This window comes from Simochromis diagramma, unplaced genomic scaffold (assembly GCF_900408965.1).
Source record: "Simochromis diagramma unplaced genomic scaffold, fSimDia1.1 OVJJ01000402.1, whole genome shotgun sequence".
NCBI lineage: Eukaryota > Metazoa > Chordata > Actinopteri > Cichliformes > Cichlidae > Simochromis > Simochromis diagramma.
Genome location: NW_024386972.1, coordinates 6,992,051 through 7,012,672, shown reverse-complemented (window position 1 = coordinate 7,012,672; position 20,622 = coordinate 6,992,051). Strand labels below are relative to the sequence as shown.

Sequence of the window (20,622 nt, the reverse complement as noted above, 5' to 3'; positions counted from 1 at the left end):
CACTGAGTGCACGTATATGCTCACCCCCACACATCCGCAGGCACTCCAGATTAGCCAAATAAGATTACACAATCCAGATTATTTGGTCAACGAGACAAAGGGTAAATTGTTTGAGACGGAACTACAAAGCCTGTTTGGGACTCATTTAACAAAGACCCGAAAGAGACAAAGAATGATAACTACAGTGGATGGTGGAGTTTAGAATAAATTACAATCAACCTTTTTTAAATCTTTGATTTGTTCGTGCTTTTCCTCTTTTTTTCTTCTATTCATTCATGATTCATAACTATAATGCTACTATTTCTGATAAAAAAAAAAGCCTGCATTCTTATTTCACTACCTTTCACTACTCTGTCCAGCTCTGTCCCAAACTGACCTAGTAGTATTTAGACCACAACTGACCCGATGGTACCCAGACTACCTAATCTGCACAACATAAACTCTTAGTTACCCATAATGGTTATTCACATAAACAAAACAGTATTACATAAGACAGAAAAAAACAAATAGTAAAGTCCTACCTTTAAGTTCACAAGTTATGTCCTGTTTTAGCCTCTGCCATGCCACAGAGCGGGTAGCCCTAAATGGTGTCTTTCCTTCCTCCCCTCATTCCTTCCCCTCTCTTCCTCCCTCACTTCTTAATAAGATCACCTTTGCTGTCTCTAGCATTAAAACAACCCACAGCTTCGCACTCTGTGTCTGTCTGTTGTCAATTTGCTCAAGCTTAATCTTCCTCTCTGTCTTAGCTGGACTTCATTTGAAGCTGGCATCGGTGTAAATGTGATGATTTCCTTTTGTGAATTTGAGTTCTTTGGTATGTTGACGTGCGGGGGAAACAGAGGGGGCCATTACTCTACCTTTAGCCCAGAAGATTAACGGTCATCTTATTAGCTGCCGTCCAATCTCTGAGCAGTCTGAGCGTGTGGATGAATGCGTGTGTGTAAGTGATCAGTGGGTAAGCAAGTGGCTTATTTTGATTCTGAGTTAAGGTCAGGCCAGCTGTCATGACCACCATTGTATGTGTGTGCAGACTATTGTACGAGCAAAAGAAATCATATAGATGTTTAAATTAATTATGTTCGAAAGTCAACCATTCGAGAGATATATTTTACAGAATGCGTAGAAACTTTGAGCTCCTAATGGTTACAAAGGTAAAGTCGGGTGTTTTCATTAAAATCAGTCACCTTTCTTATACCATGAATGTTGATACCACATTTTAAGGGCAGTGCAGAGGCCCCTTCCACAAGATCTTCATTTCAGGATAAAGCAATGTTCTAATCAAACTGTATATAGTGGGGTGGGATGCTGCTGATTTCAACTGAGAATGTAATCAGGCAGTTAAAGGAACACTAAGGAACTCCTCAATCCCACTGCCTTGCCTTCTGCAATGGAACCAGAATCTGGGAAAGAGAGTGACCATCCGCTTCTTGTTGGGGTGAGGTTACTGATGCAGTTAAACAACTGCTCAGTGGCAGAGCCCCTGGGGTAGATAAGGTAGATAAGGTTATCCAAGACTGGCGTGGTGGTTCCCATCTTTAAGATGTCTACCCCCCCCGGCAAAGTCTGAGGCAGGGTGCTGGAGAAGAGTTGAATAGTTATTGGTAAATGAACTGGTTCTTATATAGTGCTTTTCTACTTTACTTGAGCACTCAAAGCACTTTATACTTTGAGTATGAAGTGCTTTTTCTGCATAAATGCACAAGTGCTTTCTATCTGACATTCACACACATTCATACTTTGAATGATAATCGGTTAGTATCTAGCCCAAGGGTATTTGGCATGCAGACTCACCAACCAGCCTTTTGATTAGTAGATGGTCTGCTCTACCTCCTGAGCTACAGTCACTCCGAAATGAATCCCTGGTTCACCAGTTGAACCTCAGATTCAGGAGGAACAATGTGGTTTTTGTCCTGGTGCTGGAACATTGGACCAGCTTTTTATCCCCTTGAGAATACTTAAGGGCGCCTGGGGAGTCACATACTGGTTGTTTGATTTAAACTCAACTGTAGAGGTGTACGGAGAAATCACAAAAATCCTGCCATTATCAAAAATCTCATGGACCTTACTGTCGCTACTCTTATATTAGCTATGAGGTACTACAGAGCCCCCAGTGACACTAGGTTGGATAATTCTTTGAATAAAACAAGTTCCCTCAGATTCAAAGTCTAATAAAGGATCAAAAGAACAGAAGACATACTCTTGTTTTAAGATGTGATGCAGCAGAGTCACTTCAGCACTTAAGTAAGAGAGACACAAACAAGAGAAATGCAGCTGAGACCAAAATATCCTGACTTATTCTAAGAATAATTTACCACAACATAGCTAACAGCTTGATGACATTAACAGGGTTTTTTTTCGTGACGTTTTTTAAGGACACTCTTCCAGATCTGCAATTTTGCATGACTGGGTGCTTGTCATGGTTGGGAAACTGACCTTCATGTGTAAAACTGAAGCAATGGCTCACTAAGGAAGTTAATGAATGCCAGTAGTTGCCAGTCTTTAAGCTGGATCACAAAAGACTGTCAGTTCTGACAATGAACAAGAACAAAAATAAATCCTTAAAACCAGAAAGCACCATCAAACCCAACAAAAAAATGTCTCTCTGCAAGGAAAAAATGAGACAAAACCATTTATTAAATGTTTCATCTTTTAATTTATGCAAAGCAAACAATTAACAAATAAATTCCACTCTAAAGCTCAAGTTAGTTTCTGGTTGTTTGGTGAATTAATTTAACTTAGAATTAATTTGAGGCTCCACTGGAGCCCAACGGCAAATTTTTGCCCGGTGGGTCCTCAGGAGATTAATCCGGCCATGCATATAACAGCATGGGAACCAGCCAGATGTGTCGCACCCTCACAGCTCTGCGGAGTCACAAACGGTAACCTCTCACATTAACAATGAATGCTAAGCAGTAGCTTCATTCCTGGTGAGTCTGTCTGAGTCAAAGCTGACAAGGAAAGAAAAGTTATTCACGTCTTGGAGCTGACCTCTTCATGGCTGGTGAGCAGGAATCTAGATTAAACCTACCGCCTGTGATACACCTGTATTACACCCTATCGTTCCTCCTCTTTGTGTTTTGTTCAGATCACATGTTACAGCTTGCTGTTGGTCTGTCTATGGGTGTCCTGTTGCTGTTGCTGCTGCTGATTCTGATAGTGTGTTACCTAAGGAGGAGGAAAAAAGAGCAGATGCAGTATGAAGAGCTGCTCTCTGCAGTGCCTTCAGTCCCGGCATGCTCTGCTCCAGTGATCCTGGTGTCTCAGGGCTCCTGGGCCACGTTAGTGAGCATTTTACATAAAATATCTACATACGGGCTCTTGAAGCATTAATTTATTAATTTAAAAAATATTACATATTAATAAGACTCAGAGGCTTTCCGCTTTATCACACGGTCCTCATCAGTGATTGCAGGTGGTTCCCAGTATTACACTATGGCTCATATTGGTTTGTCCTTGTGAATCTGTGTGGTCCTGGAGATACCTCCTGTAGCAGGAATCATTAAGGCAGATTTGAGTTCTTCAGCAGGTGTTTGCCAGCACACTAACACTAAAACTCAGTGACAAAACTATAACAATTTGGGTTGAGATTGGGCCCATGAGTACTGAGAAAATATCAATCTTTATAGACTAAAGATTAAAAATGTATTTCACGACATAAAGCCAGCATATCTTCTATTTGCTAGTATATGTTTAAGTCTTTATCTGTTAGATCTTGTTTCTAGTTTTTAACAGATGTTGTTTAATAGCCCATATTTCCCTTTTTTTCCAAGATTTTTTGTGTGCGAACGAGAGCGTCTATTATTTTCAGTTTGTGAGGAATTTAGTCAGAATTTTACTGACATCTCTGACCACTGACAGCTATTTGCTAAAGGCAGTTGCAGCACCACTCAACACTCATTTAATATTATTTGTCTCTATGTGTGGAAGGCCCCGTGAGATCGCTTTCACTCTACCACCTCGCTTCATCACACAAAACCATGGAGATCGGAAAAATAACGAGCAGGACAAGAAAGAGGAGGAGGATCCCCAGCGGGACGTACTGGCTCATCGTGGGTCGCTCTCAGTGAGGAGTAGGTCATTGCTTCTTTTTATATGACAGCGTATCAAGACAGTTAGAGCCACTTTGTTGGTGCTGGTTGTATGCTTGTGGAAACATAAGAGGATAATAAGAGCATTCACCTACGATCACCTGAAGAAGATATTATTGTTGTTAAGACGTTTCAGTCTGGACAGATGTGGCGCTTTGGGGGGGACCAGCTCACCTACACTCCTTCAAACCAACAGGGCCAGCCCTGGGCCTGACAATTACACCAAAGTATCACATAGCTTTCATTAAGTTGAAGAAAAACTGTGATATTTTGCTGTTTCCTTCAGGCTGGTACCCAGTGGGGACGGTTTTGGCTGGTCTCTACTCTGTACCTCCTCTAAATGAGGTGGTGGCCCCCCCTCCCGGCATGGCCTCCCGCCTCTGCTTCACCGTGGAGTATCGACACAGCAGCGAACAGCTCATGGTCTTCTTGCTCCGCCTCAGCAACCTCCCTCCACGTTTCCATGGCAACGTCACGATGGTGGAGCTCAGACTTCTCCCTGATGACAGGCGGCCCCGTCAAGCCAAGGCCCGGGGCACGGGTCCAGACCCCGAGTTCACCGACTGCTTCATTTTCCAGGTGAGGGCAGAAAAGTTTCCAGAAGTTCACATCTAGAAGTTAGAGACAAAAGAGAAGACAAAAATGATTTCCTTAACTTTTATTTAAAGCTGATATCATTTATGTTTTTATAATGTTTTGACTGGAGATGTGAAAGGGGACAAATACTGATACCCAGGTCCCGAGTAATACACCCACTGAGAGAGAGGAAGAAGAGATGGAGGGTCAGATGGGCACAGAGATTTTTCTAATTTTTAGTATAATGATCATAAAATGCTTGAAGGATATCATTCTCTGAAAGTTTAAAGGGAGCGTTGGGAGTTAGGAGCAACAAAACTGAACGCAGTCTGTGCAATTTCACACTTGACTTCAGAATCATGGGTGAAGGTCTAATTTCTGTATTGGCAACAGTATTGTTCCCATTCTGCAGTGATTAAATACTAAGAACAACAATTTATCAGAGTTCATTCAGTACACAGAGAAAGACTGACTCTGAGGTCATAGCTCAGATAAATATTGTGGATAAATGAAATCTGCTTTTTGATGTTGAGGAATGAGTGCATTGGCTCCACAGGTGTCAGCGTTGCGTGTGCTTCACAGCACCCTGAGTGTGTGTGTGCTGAGTGTGGAGCAGGATGGTAAACGCCATGTGGTGGGTAGGGTGCTGTTTTCTCTGGAGGGGGAGTTCGGTCAGGCTGGCAGGGTGCTCTGGAGAGACCTTGAGACTGAGGAAGACCCACAGGTACACACCAAACAACCACACACACACACACACACACACCGTACTGCACATGAGTGCAAAGCTAAAAGTTCATGATTGCTGTGCTTGTCAGTGTTCAGAGCTGGGGGATGCGCAGATATCTCTCAGCTACAGTACGTCCCTGGAGCGCCTTTCAGTGGTGGTTTTGAGGGCTCGAGGCATACAGCTGCTCACAGACGCAGGTACGAGGTGATTTATGGTTGTGGATGGAGCTTGTGTGGAGTACACAAATCCACTGTTTATCTACAAAAGAAAGAAAGTATGAGATAAATCTGGTTATGACCAAAGGAATGTCCGGTAATACAGCACCTGTGTGTGTGTTTCCAAGGTGTGTGTGTCCAGGTGAGCTTACAAAAGCACACTCAGGTGGTGAAGATGAAGCGCAGCTGTGTGGTGAAAGGTGAAAATGACCCCTACTTCAACTTCAGGTCGACCTTTAAACTGCGACCTCAGCACCTGGACGAGGCCTGCGTGAGGTTTGAGCTGCAGCAGCCGAGCAGCGTCCGCTCAGGTGACTGTTGGACGGGCTGAACTTCAGATCTAAACTTTGTTTGGAGATTAATGGAAATGATCAATGTGTCAGTGTTTCATAAGATAGGCATTAAAAGCTTTTCATCAAACACTCATCTTTGTCATTTTAAAATTTTAATTTCTGACATATAACTTCTGACAATAACAATAAGACCTCACCTACCTGACATTTAAAGAATGTCGAGTGTTTTAGGGCTTCTTTTAAAGAAGTAAAATGTTAGAAAAGCTCCAAGTATACTGAAAAGCATGTTTCTTGTTTATAGTTATATTATTTATATTTATTGAGTTTTTTGAGTTGTTTATTAGTAGAGGTATAATCATATTTAATAAAATGTTATCAGTCTGGAGAGTCCAAGGTTTGGCATTACTGTTAATTTGTCTTTAATGCTTTATGGGTTTTTACAAACTGTCCATTGGAAATAAAGGTTCTTATTCAAAGTTTATGTGTAACAGAAAAAAACTTCTTTTTTCCCTTTTTAAAAATGTTTCCTCTTAGGAATTTATTATTAAAAAAAATAAGTAAAAAACAGCATCTTCAGAAGATAACATTTCTCACTGGTTCTGTTTCTTTTCCTCTCAGAACCTCCGACCCCTCTGGGAGTGGTGGTGTTGGGTCCCTTCATGTACTCCAGGGGTCCTCAGCTGCAGCACTGGATAGACATGGTCAACACGGCACTTGAGCCCGTCACACTGTGGCACGGACTGCGCAGACCCACCTAACGCTAAAAGCATCCTCATATGAGTAGATATCAAAAACGAAATAAAATAAGTATGAATCAATCATCTACCATTTGTTAAGAAAAATTTCTACAGGAAACTCTGGAATACATCAAAGGAAAAAAGCCGAGAAAAAGCTCATTGTTTAGTTTTTTGACCTGTAGCTTTACTCTCTTCGTTCACTGCTCTCAAAGTGTTGTTTTCAGCTGCTGCTGTGCAACATTTAGCAAATGTATTTTCAGGTGTCATCTTCTGTAGCTGATATTGAACAAATCAGAACTCAAAAAAACTGGATTTAAATTCATCAGATCAGCACGAAGTTGAGTTTTTGCTGCCCCCAAATGGTGAAAAATAAATAAATAAATACATAAATAAATATTTGGGCTCCTACAAGTTTCAGTAACATTTTTTGTGCAATTCTCTGAAGATTCATGTATTACTTTAAAACAAAGGAATATGAATTCTAATGTGAGAAACTATGTAACATAACAATTAGATGATAGGGTTTAATAAAAATGCTGTAATAAGACTCAGATTTTAATATAGATCATCTTAAAGCCTGTGTAGGAAAGTCTTATTTAGCTTGTAAGCATTTCAAATGTAGAGATATTTTCAGTCTAAACCACCAACATGTGACATAAGAGCAGCCAAACACAAAATATAGACTTTGATATAAACATTCTCATGTTCCTGCTTATTATTCGTCTTTCAACCTCTATGATTTATCCTCAGATCTTTCCGAGTGAACTCCAGAGTGCATCGTGTGTGTAGCAATGTTAGAAAGAGGCATGCTTGCCATATCAAGCTGGGATAAATGGTCTTGAGTTTGTTGTTCCGTGATTTTCTTTTGTGTGTTTTTAAAATTACATTATATTATACTATATTACATCTTAAAATGACTAGTTATTACAAATTGTAATTATTATAATTATTATTTTTATTACAAAAAATCTTACAAATAAGTGGATGGGATAGTCACTTTTTCTTTTTTTTCTCTTTTCTTTAGAAAAACAGAAAAAACTTTTATAATCGTTACGGTACTGTGCAAAAGTCTTGAGCCACTCATCCTTTCTTTGTGTTTTACAAAGAAAATGGGAAATAGGTTCAGCAAGTTATTAAAATATGTGCAAACATAGATGAAAATGCTGTAATTTGAAAATTCTAACTAAAGTCAAAATTTGGTATGACTGCCTTTATTCTTCTACACAGCCTGAAATCTCTCAGGTATCTTCCTTGTAATTTATCTCAGTAGTCTTCAGAAACAGATCTTCAGGATTCAGGAGATTCTTACTTGGATGTTGGCTTCCTTTTGTTCTGTTCTATGTCAAGATGATAACAAACTGCTTCAATAATGTTGCAGGAGGCCAATCAATGACTGGTAGCGTTCAGGTGTGTTTTTCACCCTGCTATGCTTTTACTGCATTGGCAATATGTTTGGTATCAATGTCATTGCTCAGAAATAAAGACACGGTCCTTTCCAGATGGTATTACATGTTGGCAAATTAAAATTCTCGACGCCACTGCTTGACATGCAACTCCAAACCATGATTTAGCCTCAGCTTTGTTCCACAGATGGCTGTAGACACTCACTGTCGTACCGCTCTCCTCTGATAATAATTTAATATACAAAAATGTACATTTGGATTCATCACTTCATCAGACCTGTTGCCACTGATTTTCAGTCCAGTTCTTGTCTAATTTTGGATACCTCAGCCTTTTCTCCCCATCTCCCCTCGCTAGAGATTAGCCTCTTGACAGCCACCTTTCCACTGAGGGTGAACAGACAGATGAACTGAAGGGCCTGATGCATCTCTCAGGTCCTGTTTCAGGTCTTTCATTGATTTGTTTGGGATATTTCTCAAGAATATGACTTTCAGAAGCTGCTGATAGTTGGTTAGACCTGTCACTTCTTTAGTTGTCCACACTGTCCAGCTTCCTCAAACTTAAGGGCACACTGTACATCATGGAGGTTTTATGCTAATATCTTGATACAAAAATGCTACAAAATTGTATACAATTTAAAATCATTTAAAATAGTTTCTTTGCCAAAATGTCTGTTATGTGTAAGCACATGACTAGTTCATCCATGAGTCACAGGTTAGTGTTAGAAGTTTAAACTCCCTGGAAGGACATTATCACTTACTTTGAAACCAAAGAAAATAAATTATGTGCCATTGTCAATCTTAATATCTTACTAGGGAAATTCCACATGCATAAATGTAAATTTCAAAACTCAATCCCAATATTTAGTTTGTTTTTAATTGAAATTGAATATTACTTAAACTCTCTTAAATGAACTTCAAATTAAAAAGGTTTATCATTAATTGAAATTCATCCAGAAATTTTCAACAAATGAGCTGTCACAGATACAATTTTCAAGCACAAAGCTACTATGAAGTCTGTCACATCCCTTTTTTCTTCTTTATTTATTTATTTACCCCTCTTATTTTCATTTTCAATGTATTGCTTTTTGTTACTCTTATTTGCCCTGAATGTCTACTGTACAAACTGAACTGGAATGACTGACTGTTCACTTTACAATTTCAAATAAAGTTCTGAAAAAACAAAACAAAACCTCCCTGCCTTTCGTGCTTCCTAATCCTGTCCGGCAGGTGGCGCCTCCTGTCTGTGTGACTCCTGTGCGCAGCTGCAGGAAGCGTGTATGCGGAAGCGGTGTCTGAGCAGAAACGTGGATCGCTTTTAAAGTTATTACAGCTTCATCAGCGGTTTGATGCCATGAAGATAAACGAGAACACTTTACTGGAGGGACACAGAGTCGTGCTGGTTCCTTACAACGTAAACCACGTGCCCAGGTAACGTGAACAGCTGTTAGTGGAAGCGATCCCCGCATCACAGCTGTTTACTGTCCTCTCCCCCTTTTATTCCTCTTCTTATCACCACATTTTGTTACAATGTGTGTGTCTCTTTATGTGACAGTCTTTTAGTGCTAAGTATAAAACATTTGTTTACAATAGCATTTACAACTGCACAAGGAAAGGCAATACAAAGAATAAAGATTAATCCGTTCAGGTCATATTTACTGCTTAATGACACATTATTTGTCTTTAGTAATCATAATAGGCATAATCTTAGACTTTTCTCTGCTTTTGCACTATTAACTATTGTGTTGCAACTCGTTAAGATGTATTGCACTATAAGAGTGTTTCTAAACTGTTCATCCCCCTAAATTAATGTTAGAGATAACCTGTCATATAACACTGAAATAAAATGACTGAGCCGCACAGTCATGCAGATGTTTTTCTCTGAGTTCTCATTCAGCTCATCGTATGTTTTTTCCATCGGATGCTTCTTTACATGTGAGTGTGGCTGTAAAAGTTAGTTAAATAGTTTGTCATGCAGCAGTTTTATTGACATAGCCAGCTGGAGAACTCCTGAACAGGTTGAGCCAGAAGCAAGATGCATATCTGCCACAGCTGTCTTCTATTATAGCCTTTTTCACAGCAAAATCACAAATACCTCCCATATCATATCTGTATTAAAACATATAGTTCATAATTAATTCTGGCAATAATAGATTTTTCTCAACCCATTCTTTATTTATTTATTTTTTATTATTACAGTAAATGTTTCAATTTCTGAGTAATTTAGTTTGATCATAGTAACCAGCTGTCTTTGTTATTTCATATTTCCTGGGCGTGTTTATTAGTGAGTTTAACTTCATCCAGGTATCATGAGTGGATGAAGTCTCCGGAGCTGCAGCAGCTGACCGCTTCAGAGCCGCTGACCCTGGATCAGGAGTACGACATGCAGAAGAGCTGGAGGGAAGATGACGACAGTGAGGAGCCGTCAGTAGACATGATAGGAAAGCAATGCCAAGAAAAGCATTTTCATTGTGTTTGTGTGTTTTTATGTTGCCTTTCCAGAGTGCACGTTCATAATTTTGGACAAGCAGCGGTGGGCTGACTCCAGTGTGGAGGAGGAGCAGTGCATGGTGGGAGATGTCAACATCTTCCTGACTGATCCAACAGACCCTTCGCTGGCTGAGCTGGAGATCATGATAGCAGGTTCTTAAAAACATCTATAAGAGAGTAACCAGTGCATTTTTACATGCTCGGTGCAGACTTTTTGTTCAGTTGTTACATTGTTTTGATTCTGTGATAAAGAAGAAGTGTTTTTTATTGTTTGTTTTTTAACAGAGCCCAGTTACAGAGGCAAGGGCATCGGAAAGGAGGTGACACGTATGATGATGTGCTATGGTGAGGCAGCCAGAACAGTCTGTCAGACTTTTAAAGATTTCTGTATGGAAATGAAAGCTTTTTTCAGCCTTTTTTTAAGTACTGTAGACAGTATAGTACAGTTTTTACATTACATTTGTAAAAAACAGTTATTTTATGGTGGTGATTAGCGTGTTTTCCTCCATCAGGAGTCACCAAACTCGGGGTCAGAAAGTTCCAAGCAAAGATCGGGCTGGAGAACCAGGTCAGCATCACCATGTTCAAGAAGCTCCACTTCCAAGAGGTAACCAGATCTCACTGTGTGGAATTGTGGATATGCTCTATAAAATAAACCTTTTGTTTGGGAATTCAATACAAAGTCTTGCTTGCTGCAGGTGTCGCAGTGTGCAGTGTTCAAAGAGGTGACACTCGAGCTGACGGTAGATGAGTCCGTTCGGACGAAGCTGCTGGACGATGCAGCTCACGTGAAGGAACGAGATTACAGACAGACCTGCAGCAGCGGACCTGAACTGCTCTCACAGTGAGGTTCTGTACTGAGCTTCTCACTCTCCTTCTAAAGACTTCAGCTTGTGAAGCAGGATGATGTGACAGGATGACATGTGAATCTGAAAACTTGCAACAGAATTCTGTATTCGAGTCACAAGAAATGTTATTTTCTGTCACATAGTGGCAAAAAATTCTGATTATAAGACAAACAGAGGAAGACAAGGACAAAGCCATACCGCATTATACAATTTTAAATAAGGAAATCCAGATTCACAATAGAGTTGAATGGGTTCTTCCTTTTTGGATACGCTTCACCAGGTTTGTGGAATTCGTCTTGGTGGTTTTGGCGTGATCTTGCTGGCTGTTGGACTTTGCGGAGGAAAAAACCTGCAAATTGTAACCTGAACACTGTTGAAAAACAAGTGCATAGGTGTGAATATGACATCAAACTTTCATCCTCACGTATCAAATCGTGTACTGTAGTCGAGACACTGATTTAACCGTTGTCATCTCCGACCCGAGGAGTAAAATGAAATGAAAGATGCTGTGGCTGATGTTTCTAGTGGAGCTGGTTCACTTTATATTGATTGTGTACCACCTTAGCAAACTAGAAATCACTTGCCAACGCAAAGATTTGTGCTTCTCTATCTATAAACCAAGTTAATATCTTTGGTGTCCTTTGTTTGGAGAAGATTTACACTTAAAATTGAAAGGTGATGTTTTTATGTTCAGTATTTCTATTGACCAGTTCTGACTTTTTGAAACTAAACTTCAAATTGGACCAAACTGATGGTTTTAGTCACCAGCTTTCAGCAGCATTAGGCGCTACTTCTTTTTAATTATTCACTCTGTCCCCAGAATGAAATTAAGAGCTTTTTTTCCTCTTACTGATGCACAGCCATTAAAAACCACAGCCTAATGTGTTATTTACACATCTCTTATACATTAAAGTCTCATATTCCTCTTAATGTCACATATTTTTCTCAATTTTGTTGCTGAAAACTGGTTGGTGTCAAACATTAAATGCCAGCTGCGGGAGCTTTATTGCCATGTTTATTTTCATACTTCATACTCCTAAATCTCACTGTCCTCCTATTCAGTCAACAACAGACATTCATGAGGTCTTGAGATTCAGGAAAAAGGACTAGATGTTACAGTCCCTGATAGTGCATTGCTTTAGATGGAGAGACTCTTGAGGGATGGCTGTCATGAGGAAAGGCAGCCCAGAAACTTTACCAGCAGTACACATCGTTCTGTGCCTCAACTTTCGGTCTTACCCAGGCTAATCTGCCATTTTCCTTCCTTGGTTAGGTTTAGGGATTAGAGATCTGATCTAGATTATCATTTTAAAGTTTAGGACACATCGTCAGTAGTGGACCTTGGATTCATCGGGTGTTTCGGCCATTATCACTAGACACCCTCATATAAGGAGGCCCTGCCAGGGTTGATCAGGCCCTAGAGCGTGTCACTGGTTTATGTTAAACTGTTATTTCTCTTTTCCTTTCTTCTGTTTAGTTTCCTACAGTTTATTTTCTATCTATTCACTGCAACTGAGAAATAATACTTACCTCTTTAGCATTTATGGAGCCTAAATTCTTCAAAAGGGTAGAAAAGGTGATAGAGAGAAGTAACACAAAAGGGACAAGATAGGAGAGAGCAGAGAGGGGAGCCGGAAGGGGGGCGCCCAATCTGGCTTACCCGACCTCCCCGCCGGATCGGGCTGTACGCTCCACCTCCCCACTGCCTCCCAGAAAAGGGGAGAAGAGCAGAATATAAGATCGTAACTAACAAACCAATTAAAATTTTCCTCTTCTCCTCATCAACTTCAGTTAAGTCGTATCATTACTATGTGATATTAGCACAAGTGTGCTACAAGCTAATGCTAGTCTACACCTTAAGGCAGTCCTGCAGTTAGGTCCATAAGTTTTTGGACATGTCATATTTGTGATTTTTGTCCCTGTACACAACCACAGTGGATTTCATATCAAAGAGCAGAGATGTGATTGAAATGCACGCTTTCATCTGCATCCACCTTCAGTTTCTGCTTCTTTGTGGGTCTTTCGGCCTTCAGTAACTGAAAAGCATGCTACACTGGGTTCAGATCATGTGACTGACTGGGCTATTGAAGAATACAATCCAGATGATTCTTAAACTGTCAGGATTTCCTTTTTTATAAAGACATCTGTTGATTGCTGACCTGTGAAAGGTTTTTTCCCCATCAAGTTTGAGACTTGAAATCAAAGATATATAAAAATTCCAAAACAGGTGATATAATGTACTTTTTTTTTTCAAAATTACCCTCCAAAAAAGTAATTCTCCCAAAAAACATGGACCTAACGAAAATCAGATTGAAGTGTGGCTGCTTGAATGATTGTTCAAGACTGAAATGATTTCTTTCAGTCTTGTTTTGTTAGACTTGAACTGAGAGGTACTTCTTTTCTTTTTTTTTGAAGAATTGCTACATTAACTTCAGTTGTGACACCAAACCTTTAATTGAATTTCCTTCCAACCCTATTTTGAAAAATCAGATTTAGGAAACATGAACCGCCACTAGAGGCACTTTCCACCCATTTTCTTTCTTTTTTTTATAAAATCGTATTTGTTGTGGTTTCCCAGACTTCACTCACACAAAATGGTCGTATTAGACAAAAAGCTAATGGATGGCAGCGGCAGCTAAAACGGAACGCTTTGTTGGTCATATTAGGTGGTTTATAGTCTCAGGTTTCAATTGTCCAAGGAGTGCATTCTGAGTAATGTTTGTGGTATTGTTTGCAATTTCTAGCTCGTTTAGTTTAGGTTTAGTCTAGTTTTGGAGAATGGCTCTAACAGCACAGAGTCCTCTGAGGTGTCTTAGTGCAGCTGTAAAAGTGGATCAAGATGTTTTCTTAGACACTAACAATGATCATCAATGGTAACTTGAATATGAGCATTATAGTTCTTTTTTTGACCACCTAAGCTGCATTTCACCACCAAGCCCATCCTGGTGCTTTAACATATAACATACCAAATAATCACATGGGCTCCACCTGTTTGTCACATTGATGTAATAAAGTCAGAAGCTCCAGAGAAGCTACATTCAGGCTCATTACACACTGATTCTCTATTACTTTCTCTATCACCTGAGTACTTTATGTTTCACAACATTTTACAACAACGTTAAACATTTCACCAAACTGCAAAACCCAGGAAGCCAACTATCCAACTTGTTGGGGTTATAACTAAAGAAACGTGTCAGCGTTTACATAAATGACCAGGATGTTGACCATTTCTTCTATTCCATATTGCATCACCTTCAACACTATTTTGAATGCTATGCTAAAGCTGAAATACGTCGAATTAGCAGAGGAGAGATGGAACTTAAAAAAAAAAATGCATAGTACGAGTCCTGCCTTCATTTATTGTCTGCAGCTAATATCATGAAATGGCAGTGCAGAGACTGAACACTATATTTCACATTAACAATGACAAAACTAGACCTGAACCTATTGACGGCATTTTCTTGTCACCAAGGTGTTATTCTGTCACAAACAATATACGAGCCAAATATGTTTTGCAGCACATTTAATTATGCCGACAGGAAAATTACACAAAAAACAAGATTTTTTTTAAAAAGGCTTTTTATTTACACTGCTAATTCAATATGCACATTGAACTAGCAGTCTTGGGGGTTAGAAAGACATAGATAGACATGCCACGCTTTTAAAAACAGCACACCACTCTTTCAATAAAGTGAAAATGAATGAAATTCACAACTAAAGAGGTTTGAAACAGAATATCTGAATGATTTTTATTCGTCCTTCACCGCTGCATCTGAATTAAACATTCATTTATTGCGACAGTAGCAAAGCTTGTTTATTGGTAGTCCAGTTTAAAGACAAAATTTACAGTTTGTACATTGTTACTGAAAAATTAGGTCTGCGAAAAATACTCACAGTTGGGAAGCAGGAAAAATCTATGAAATGATACAATCTGTGCAGGATTTATGAAAAAAAAAAAAGAGTTATCAAGTTTACAATGACCTGTTGTATTAGAATCATCAGCATTGGCTGAGCTTTAATTTATATCAGAACTGAAATTATTTAGTATTTCTAAATTTGCACATTGAGCTTTCAAGGTAAACGTTTGTTTTCTGATTTGCTGGTTTTGTTTATTATAAACGCACATAAAGGAAACAGAGCTTTATAGTGAAATGGAAGACATCGAATTCAATCTTGGAAGATGGTTGTTGGGCCACTGGATGGAGGCCATCCTTTCCTATTGATAAAGATCTCTTCCTATGACATTCATACACCATCAAAGTAATGAATTACACTTTATTTATTTGTGCAGACAGATTTCTTGCACGTACTACAGCAGCATTTATTTATTATGCAGAAAAACCGAGATGTGCTGTTGAAATTGCCCTTTTCTTTTATTAAACGGGATTAGATTTGTGGTTAAGCAACTTTACACCGTCAGAAAGGGGATTTTTGCTCTTGTTAAAGATCTGGAAGCAGGAAACAGGATGTACTAAACAAGAGATTTTGCTCTCTGCTGGATAATACCGACACTTTTTCTTAATTACCTCTGATATCTTTGGTATTCGTGTGACTGAAAATGTTTTACCGGCTGAGGATATAAGCTGTGACAACATAAAATCCACTTCTATCATTTGGACTCCAAAGTGCAAAATTAAGGAGGGTTGACTATATGGCTGGAAAGGCTTTGTATTGACACAGCTTTTACTGCACATGCTCAGACTGCCTAATCTAACACTGGCAAATGGACAACGGTGACTGGCAGCTAACATGTGACTGGTGCAGCACAGACAGGGCCCCCTGACACTTCACTGAACGTCTCTCAAATCCAGCCTGTGCTCCGTGTAATGCACAGAAAACAAACCAGCTGGCTGCTGGTCAAAGTGCAAAACATGGTCGACAGGGAGACATTTAAGATGATTACTTCTTCTTCTTTTTAAAAAAAAACACACTGTAGTACAAAGAGGGTACAAGAGAGACAATTCCATAGGAATTTAAGATGGTTTTCACACCTGTTCCATTGTCATTTATCTGTACAGACCTTTCACCTCCCCAGCATCACAAACATGGTAAGGAGATGCAGGGTTACCCACTTTAATGAGACTCATGATTTCTCATATTTAAAAAACAAACACACAAAATCCCTTGGTTCACAGGTGATAGTGGAAAACCTGGAGCTCTGAGCTTTGATGGAGGCTTGAGTATTTAGTTCTTAGATGTTTGTGTGGATTCGAGAAACTCTTTCGCTGCAGTCGACAGATTCTGCACCAGCTGTCTGAGCACAATCTGCTGCTCTTTGGCCCAGGATAGGCCGTCGTCCACTGCGGCGTTTATCGGCAGACAGAAAGCTTCCTTTTGCAGGTCAGTCAGGCGACAGACAGCGGCGACTCCGGCCAATCCCACGAGCAGCAGGAGGAGGAGCTTGAAGATCAGACCAATGACAGAACGGCGAGGTTTAGGCTTAGACTCCACAGCGACCTTTTTATCTGCTGTAACGAAACACATGTTTGATATCAGAGTGACTCGTCAAACCAGAAATAAAAGATTTTCTGACCACTTTGAGTGATTTGTGCATTTCAAAGAAAAAGGAAAAAAGAAAAGGCCTGTTACAAGCTGAATAAAGTCTTCAAACATAGATACGAATACTTTCTATTTCAATAGATTTACCACCTGCTGCCTGTCCGTTCTTCTTCTTCTTCTCCTCACTTTTCTTCTTCTGTTGCTCTTGTGCAGCCAGTGCTGCCTTCTGAGCATTGTACTCTTTCCTCCTCTTCTCCTTCTCCTCTGCCTTTTCCCGTTTGCGAGCCTCCCTCTCTCTGGCCTCCCGCTCCCTCTGCTTCGCCTCCCTCTTCCTCTCCAGCTCTGATTAAAGGATGAAGGAAATGTGGCCAGAAGAGATGCAATTACACAGATTTATTCTTGCTGGGACATTATAAGCTTGTATTTCAGGGAGCTTTTTCCTGCTGTCCATAAATGAGATGAAGTGCATTTACTTCTTTTCACAGCGGCAACAAGACTCCCATTAACAACGATCCTCTCGGTCTGTTGTTTGCGATACTTTTTCAAATAATCCAGAACAAAAACAACCCACAAAATTATTGTGCGAGTCTGCACTAACCTTTAAATACATTTATCTAACTGAAAACTCAGATTTTTAACAATGATAGATTTGAGTGGTGGAGCAATGCATGACTGAATGAATGAATTCATGAACACACTTTACAGTAAAGTCGTAAGTATAGTTTTCCTTGTTTCATTTGTCTTGATGTCTGCTTTTTAGATTCACACTATTTAGACTTTTTGTGTTTTAAACCCCCAACTAGGAACATAACATACTTGTGCCTGTGTAAAAATAAACTAGCGTACTAGCAGTCTTATTTTACACATGTAATCATTCTGTGTCACTGCAACTTTTAACCACAGTGTTTTAATAGTAAGAACAATATTAATTGTGATAGAATTCACCCTCAAAGTCCCACATTTTCATCAGAATTATTTTTTATTATTCATTCATTTATTATTTATTTTTATTATTATTATTTTTCCTGTTTTATGGGTTTTTTGTTTTAATAGCACTTCTGTAGTATTAATTCTATAATCCTCCATTTTTATTCAGTCAACATTTTCAAATCCTTTTATAGTCTGTTCCAAGGGCACAGTGAGACTCGTGCTTCATTAATGTACATCAATCGGTGTGAATACTAATGGTTGATAACATCTAAGTTTCCTTACTATACGCAGAGCATTTTAAATGTGCTTTTTCATCATTTCTACAACCCTGGATCTCAGTAAGAAATACTTAACTTCACTGTATTCCACTGCATTTGTTTTTTTAAAGCTACAGATGAAGTTTCCGCTACATTTCACACAACTTCAAAAATGTGTTGTTTGTGTGGACGATACACAGGATAGATATGTTCCTGTAACACTTGGGGAGGATATGACCCCACTTTGCAAATCAGTTTCTTTTAATGTATCAAACAGTTTTCTCAACCAAATGCAACAGTATACTTGTTAGTTTAAAATAGCTTTTTTTTCTCCTAGTTATTACTTTTTTGAAGTTCTCAAATGATTATGTTGCCTACCTTTTTCTCTTAAAAGTCGTTTCTCTCGAGCATGATCGACCTCCTCCTGAATGGCTCTCATGTGCTGCAGAACCTAAAAAAAACCCCACGATCTTTAGTATTGGACGCATTTATGGTAATATCATCAGTCAATTTGCTGACTCGTCATTCTCTCTGTCACCTTAGTGGCGCACTGTTTGCACTGTTTCTCATCCAGACAGTCTCCTGCTGCCTTGGCCAGGCCAAGCTCCAGTGGGTTATCCTTTAGGTCCAACCATTTGAGACTCTGAACACAAAGACACACACAGAAAGAGCCAAAACTGAGCTTGGGAACCTCAACAACCACACGCTTCACACCTTGTAATTACAAAGTAAGAAAACAGCAAGTTATCAGCAGCAAAGGTTAACAAAAGAGCAAAGGATTTTTGTTTAGAAACATATACTAGCGTCTTCCTGAGATTTAGGAGATTTACATCCAGTAGGTCAAACTCTGGCTATGAATTTAGCTCTTTATGCTAAGCTAAGGCTGCTGGATGAGGCTAACTTAAACAATGGATGCACATCTATCAAAGAACACCCACCCTGAGCTGAGAGAAGCTCACTGGCAGATTTGTCAGCTTATTGTTGTACAGGTCTAGATGCTGAAGGTTCACCAGGTTCCCCAGGTCATCTGGGAGACCGGTCAGCTGGTTTTTACTCAGATCCACCTTCACTAGGTGGGTCAGGTTGCAGAACTCTGGCTGCAGGAGGATAACCCAGTCAAAGAGACACACAGCAGTTATAAACATCCCAGCTCATTCATTAAGACATTTGAATGCATGCAGGGTAATTCAACTTGTCACTCCCAGAGTTTCAGAAAATGTAACTTACTGAAAATACTTCACTAAAGCAAGAGTGATTACTTTTTAAAACAATGAAAAAGTAACTAAGACAAAGAAATACTTAAAACACTTGAAGATGATCAATTACCTAATAAGATAAAATAATTTTGACCTCTAAAACTTCTCAAACAAACAGTCTTTGCAAGAAATTGTATTATTAGGAGCATCAACTTGATCAAAAAACAAACAAAATGTTTAATCTGAGTGTTCAATACTCACAGGAAGGGAGGTAATGTTGTTACAAGATAAGTCCACAACTGTTACTTTGGGGAACAGGGCCTATTGGAAAACATCACATTACAAGTCAAGTTTGACATTAGTGGCAGGTAATTATTTAACAGACATTTTAACCAAGAAACAGAAATGGGAACAAACCACAGCAGAGTAACGGTGAGTGTAAAACTACAGTATGCTTTGAAGCAGCTGAGTAACTTACCAGCTCCCTGACTGGCACCTCAGTGAGATTACACAAGCTCAGGTCCACTTCATTCCCACTGATTTTATCCTTCAGGTTCAACACTTTGCTGTTTTTACTCATCCTGGAGTCTGTGGTGAGTAAACACACATCACAGGGACTGTGACAAAGAAATACTGACATGAGTGGCCAGTTTCTGTAGTTTTTTACTGCAGATACTTCTGAACTAGCAACAGGAAAACCCTGCAATTTGAACATTTTACGCGACCTGCTCACCTGTTTCGACAGCTGCGGCACAACTGTGTTAAAAAGTGAAACACGACGAAAGAGAGCGACGGATTCACCTTGTAAATGTGGTTAAAATGCGTTAGAAGGAGTGCTCTTTAAGGCTGGAGAAACTGCTTCTGGCAGCACTGACTGCTTCAATGAAAATCCACGTCACTAACTGAGCGACAATACGGAGATACTGAAGCGAACAGCGCCCCCTGTAGCAACGGAGGAAACAGCGCACTGCAACCAGTGCTATCTTTGATCTTATTCTTAAAAGTCATAATATACTAAATTATAAATGATGAATATGATAATATGAAATTATTAAATAAAATATAAACTGTGAGTAATAATTATAAACAAATTAAAATAGTTAGTGTGTGGGGGCAATAGAAATGGCAGTTATATTTGATGTGTCAATCCATGCTTCTCTTCTTGACATCCCTCAAGTGCAAAAGAACCCAAACTTCAGCATCTTCTCTTAAATTTACATAGATGTGAAATTAAGAGGCTTAAACTGATTGTACAAGAGGAAGCTTTAATGAAAAGTTTTGCAATTGTGCAACGTTTCTAATGGAAGAATTAATGAAAGAGTCCCTTTAGCGCTGAGCCCAAAGACAAATTATCTACTATATCTTT

The 20,622-nt window shown here is 39.4% G+C and overlaps 3 protein-coding genes across 6 annotated transcripts; 2 read left to right on the top strand and 1 right to left on the bottom strand.

The window, feature by feature from the left end:
* The first annotated feature begins 2,894 nt into the window (after positions 1–2,894).
* syt15 (synaptotagmin XV) lies at positions 2,895–6,985 on the top strand. Its single transcript, XM_040038853.1, has 8 exons — positions 2,895–3,001; positions 3,086–3,278; positions 3,928–4,070; positions 4,375–4,667; positions 5,221–5,388; positions 5,480–5,588; positions 5,735–5,917; positions 6,518–6,985. Exons 1-8 carry the CDS (start codon positions 2,995–2,997, stop codon positions 6,655–6,657), a joined length of 1,236 nt encoding a protein of 411 aa, XP_039894787.1. The 5' UTR covers positions 2,895–2,994; the 3' UTR covers positions 6,658–6,985.
* A 2,293-nt stretch (positions 6,986–9,278) lies between these two features.
* Positions 9,279–12,304, top strand: nat9 (N-acetyltransferase 9 (GCN5-related, putative)). Of its 2 annotated transcripts, none has more exons than XM_040039342.1 (6): positions 9,279–9,467; positions 10,341–10,450; positions 10,539–10,679; positions 10,812–10,871; positions 11,039–11,133; positions 11,225–12,304. In XM_040039342.1, the coding sequence occupies exons 1-6, from the start codon at positions 9,391–9,393 to the stop codon at positions 11,372–11,374; spliced, it is 633 nt and encodes a 210-aa protein (XP_039895276.1). In that variant the 5' UTR covers positions 9,279–9,390; the 3' UTR covers positions 11,375–12,304. The 2 variants fall into 2 exon arrangements, with proteins under 2 accessions (XP_039895276.1, XP_039895277.1); XM_040039343.1 differs by having other exon boundaries at positions 9,354–9,467; positions 10,322–10,450.
* Positions 12,305–16,294: 3,990 nt separating this feature from the next.
* Positions 16,295–20,185, bottom strand: lrrc59 (leucine rich repeat containing 59). 3 transcript variants are annotated; one of them, XM_040039218.1, is made up of 8 exons: positions 19,990–20,185; positions 19,735–19,873; positions 19,518–19,577; positions 18,999–19,157; positions 18,599–18,703; positions 18,439–18,511; positions 17,024–17,215; positions 16,295–16,842 (listed from the first exon to the last, which is right to left on the bottom strand). In XM_040039218.1, exons 2-8 carry the CDS (start codon positions 19,834–19,836, stop codon positions 16,559–16,561), a joined length of 975 nt encoding a protein of 324 aa, XP_039895152.1. In that variant the 5' UTR covers positions 19,837–19,873; positions 19,990–20,185; the 3' UTR covers positions 16,295–16,558. The 3 variants fall into 3 exon arrangements, with proteins under 3 accessions (XP_039895152.1, XP_039895153.1, XP_039895151.1); XM_040039219.1 differs by having other exon boundaries at positions 16,295–16,839; positions 19,735–19,844; XM_040039217.1 differs by having other exon boundaries at positions 19,735–19,844; positions 19,990–20,183.
* Positions 20,186–20,622: the final 437 nt, after the last annotated feature.